General features: G+C 41.7%; 1 protein-coding gene across 4 annotated transcripts in view; it reads right to left on the reverse strand.

The window, feature by feature from the left end:
• The window catches only part of nphp4 (nephronophthisis 4), a 139,716-nt gene that overhangs the window by 3,576 nt on the left and 131,372 nt on the right, over nt 1-4,768 (reverse strand). For all 4 annotated transcript variants that reach the window (XM_036212921.1, XM_036212919.1, XM_036212920.1 and 1 more), the window contains one exon: nt 3,512-3,655. In XM_036212921.1, coding sequence (XP_036068814.1) covers nt 3,512-3,655 — 144 coding nt within the window. The remainder of the gene's footprint in view (nt 1-3,511; nt 3,656-4,768) is intronic.

Consider the following 4,768-nt stretch of genomic DNA (forward strand, 5'->3'; position numbering starts at 1 on the left):
AGCCAGGGCCCCCCAAGGGAGACCCACCCCCATGCTCCAGACAACCACACACCACCAGAGGCCCAGGAGGGAGCAAGACAGGGGCCGCCGATGCCCGCCCAGGAGAGGGGAACCCAAGAGAAACAGAGGCCCCAAGGAGTGATGTAAACAAGGCCCGACCAGGCACACCCACTGATGGAGTTAAGGAGAGGACCAGTTCTGGACAACAAGGACCGGGCTCCACACCACCGAGACCTGGACACCCCCAGGCTCCGATGTAGTTTGATCCCCTGCTAGATCTTAAATCTCGGGGATCCCACTCCTAGCGTGGAGAGGGCTTGAAGGGACTGATTGCTCACAGAGATGCCCCGTCACCCTCCCACCAGCGGCCCTACATGTCTATGGTGCGGTTAAAATTGGCGGGAGGTGCACTGAGAGGACATCAACTGTTTGCTGGCAGTGATGTCCAAGCACCCCCCCCATCAAGGGTCCTAAATGTCTAAGGTGCAAATAAAACCGAGGGGAGGGGCAAATCTATGCAGCGGCCACAGGAGGGGGGCCACTGGCAGGTAGTCCACCCCCCCGCAGGGCACCGCAATACAGACACCCTCCCCTTCACCCTAATGAGAGTTCATATGAGGAACAGGGAAAAACTGGGGGCAGCTGGCAAGCTGACCCCTGATGGTTAACCCCTGTGAACCAACCGAGCATTGGCCAGCAATGCCCAGCGTTGGGCCCAAGTTACTCCAGCCCAGGGGCCCCACCTTCCTGAGAACCGACCCGACAGGCCCCACACAACCCACCCCACACAAGGAGAGAGGAGTCAAGAAGGTACCAGTCCCAGGGCCAAATCCCCGCCCCCGCCCACAAGCACCTCCCCTGTGGGAGCGCTGGTCAGGCACTAACGGGACCGAGGTGGCCAGACCGGCCGCGGCCCCCACCAATTACCTCAGTAGAGATCACAACCCGCCGGACCCCTGGGCCCCGTATCTATTGGGACTTCTGCTCCCCAAATAAAGATTTTTTTTTTTTTTTACAATTTTATAAATAAGAAGAGCAGAAAAATAAAAACTTATGTCAAATGCCCCCGTCGTTTAATTATTTAAAACAATAAATGAAAAGTTAAAGTAATAAAAAATAATCATAACAAAACAACTAGCATGCCAACATGTGATTAAGACATTAAATATTGCACTCTCATATTGTCCTTTAGACATTACTGGTTATTAGGCCTACCCCATTTAAAAGTTTCACTGTGCAGCTCATTATTTATGTTGATATCTTCTTGTTTGTTTGTTTGTTTTTTTTAGTTTTGTCTGTTTTCTTGTCCATGCATGGGAAATAAGGAAAAACAATTTTGATTCACTGTATGTCTTGTACATATGTAAGTACGAAGTAACCCTTTATTTATATAGTACTTTTCACACAGTGCAACTCACAAAGTGCTTCACAGAAGATAAAATTAAAAACAAATCTATAAAAACAATACATATGAAATACATACAGGAAGAAGATAAAATACTGATAGTAGAAAGCAGCTGAAAGGATGGGGTAAGGTAAAATAAAATAGAAATTCCACTAAAAGCTTTCTGCTAAGAAACATCTTCAGCTGACTTTTAAAAGACTCAACAGTCAATCTGACGCAGTGACAATGGGAGAGTGTTCCAGAGTTCACACAGATGTTAAATTGACAATAAAGTTACTCGAACTGGAAAAAAAATAATAATTTGTATTGGAATAAATGTAAAAACTTTGGCACTTCTAAAACTTTCCCTGAATATACTACACATTAAAGCATTTTTGACGTACAAACTATTAAATTTGTCAAAGTTATGGTAGAATAAAGGTCCACAAAAAACTCTTTGTAAAGAGTTGAGAATCTAGAGTCGAAAGAGCTGATTCTTTACCAGGAGTCGAATGGAAAGAATCGGCTCCCAAGAAAGAACCGAAGTGCCCATCACTAGATGTTGTTTTCTAGGTCAACACGATACCGATATTTTTTATAAGTCTGATGTAAAAATTAGATTAACGCAGTGTTTCTCAAATGGTGGGGCGACCCCCAGGGGGGGCGCGGAGCGATGGTAGGGGGGGCGCGGGCCAGCCCTAGGATCATGCAATTTCTGTTAGTTACTAAGCAGTTGATCGGAGGACCGTCAGTGACCGTGATATCCACACAGAGAGAGGGAATATTTACTTAAACCTCAAGAATTGTGATGGAAAAATGTTTAACAGGGATGAAAAGAAAAGAGAGAAGGAGACAAAAAGCTGAGCGCGGGGGGGGGGGCTTACACGTGCTGCTGCGTAAGAGCAAAGAAGGGACAGAGACAGAGAGACAACATCAACACAAAATGTAAAGAAGATGAGATCACTAGTAAAGGAGAAAAACTGGAACCTTTTGACTTTTCTTGATAGTATGAAGGAAGAGAATCTGCAGGAAATCATTCTCTAGAACTCCACTACCAACCTGCAGAATCTTCTCTAGAACAGAGCAGATCATTACTGATAGAAGAACCAGATTACATCCTCAAAGCTGAGACTCTTTTGTCTTTCTTAACGTTATTGTAAATAAAAGTCTTTATTTGTTGGTTTTGTACACTTTAATTTGTATTTTGGATTGTGGTTGCAGAGGAAAAAAAGCTGAAAATGTTAAAAACTGAATAGTTAATAACTAGTCTTTTTTTATTTATTTTGTACATTTTATCTGGAAGGGATTAATAACAGCATATAAATATAAACATTATGTGAATAAAAACATGTTTAGATTAGTTATGGATATTGTGCATAATCCTACATAGTGTTGATAATAAATTAAATAAAGCAAAAACAACCTAAAAATCCATTTGGTAGCAGAAAGAGCCGCTGTGTACAGTGAACCAAAGAACTGAATCTGTGAGAAAAGACAGAATTCATCAGTACTGTGGAGGGAAACAAGGAAAGACTTGTTTTTACTTTGTCTGAATGTTGAGGTAGTGTTCCTAAAAAAAAGAAAGAAAAATTAATAAAACAGATTATTTAGAAGTTTTTTCTTTAATGATAATAAAGGTACAATATTTTGAAGAGATATTCGTTTAACTTGAGCAAATAAACTAATGATACGATGATATTTTTAGCAGAAAGTTGTAGGGGGGGCGTGAAAGAATAAGCTCTTCATAGGGGGCGTAAGAGAAAATATTTCAGAAACACTGGGTTAACTACATTTTAAAAAACGCGCTAAAATGTCTGTAATTAATTAACCGTGATTAACGCAATAATTTGACAACCCTAGTGGAAAAACTTTGAATTTACAAAGTCATGTGACCATACACTGTGGTAGAAGGTTCTGATAATGTTCCTGATGTGGAAAAACAACAGTGGCCTGAACTTTATCAAACTAAAATGTTTTAGGCATTTCTCTCTGAGTCACACTGGTGAAAGTTTTGGATAAAGATTTCCTGATCCATTTTAGATCAGTGAATCGGATCCAATCAGCTCAGAGTAAAAAGAAATCCTCTGTGAATTGGATCGATGATAAAATGAATGGTTTCATTCCGACCTCAAAGCGGTCTTCTCTGAACTGCAGCAGGTCTGGATGGTTGCTGTGCAGCTGGAACGTTCGACGGCTGTTGTACGGGTTTGTGTAGCTGAATCTCCTGGAGCTGCCTCGCAGACCGCAGACCGGGATGCGCAGTTCAAATGCCTGCAGACACACAAACGCATCATAAGCATTAGAAGAGCTCAGTTGGTGGGAATTCATTTAAAAATGCGCAATACCCACAATACCACAGTGAAATTCAGGCCCTGAATGTGCTTTAAGAGATTTTCTTCTTCAGAACACTGTGGATTCATTCATAGCCTTGGTAAAATGTTTATTTTTGTTGTGTTTTTACCTATTCATATTCACGTCATATTTCAAGAATGGAAAAAAAGAAAACAAAGCATTGAGCTCGAGTCCAGACAGCTGAACGTTCTGCTCTATAGTCCTTTAGGGGTTACAGGAAGTAAGGAGGGGGTTCTGTGGAAACGCTTTATAATATGAGCACTGAATAATTCAGTCTAATAGACGATACATTAACCAAGAAGACTAAAACAGTTTGGAGTCTCGGTGAAATGCTTCACCTGAATATCAAATGTAGTCATCCATATTCTTAACATAAAAATGTTATTGTATGTCTATGTGGGACATAGATGAGACTAAAAAAGATGAGACTTTTATCCAAACTAAATCTAAGTTAGTCCATTGACTGTAAAAATACTGGACTTCTCGAGCTATGAGGTCCCCCATTGGAAATGCATCACCTCCACTCCTCATGAAAGTAGGCCGCCGCTTTCACCATCACTTCCTGAAACAGGTATCATCATATTGCAAACGTCTGAACCGATCTTCAGCGATTGGTCTGAGTCTCTGTGAGTCATAGCTGAGTCATGAATCTACAGGAAGTACTGTCGCCAATCTGGAGTGAGTTTATTGTGAGTGTCCGCCTCTTTCCACGCCTCTACCACGAGACAGAGGGATGTAAACAGATTCTACTTTAATAACACCGGAGAATTGTACAAGTCATTGTTGAAGTCTTTGAGGGAGAACCATTCCAACATTTGATTCTGTCAGTGGTCCTTTGGGATTTACTTACATTTATTCCTTTTTGTCGAGATAAAAGGAGCATTTGGGTGACGCCGCTGCAGAGCGCCCCCCCATGCGCACGAAGCAGCAGCTTTTCTCTTCACATGCGCTGCCACGTTATAGTCTGATCAGATGCACGTGAGAAGCACGTTCAGAGGTATTTAAAATAATAATAATAATAATAATAATAAA

This window comes from Oryzias melastigma, linkage group LG7, assembly GCF_002922805.2.
Source record: "Oryzias melastigma strain HK-1 linkage group LG7, ASM292280v2, whole genome shotgun sequence".
NCBI lineage: Eukaryota > Metazoa > Chordata > Actinopteri > Beloniformes > Adrianichthyidae > Oryzias > Oryzias melastigma.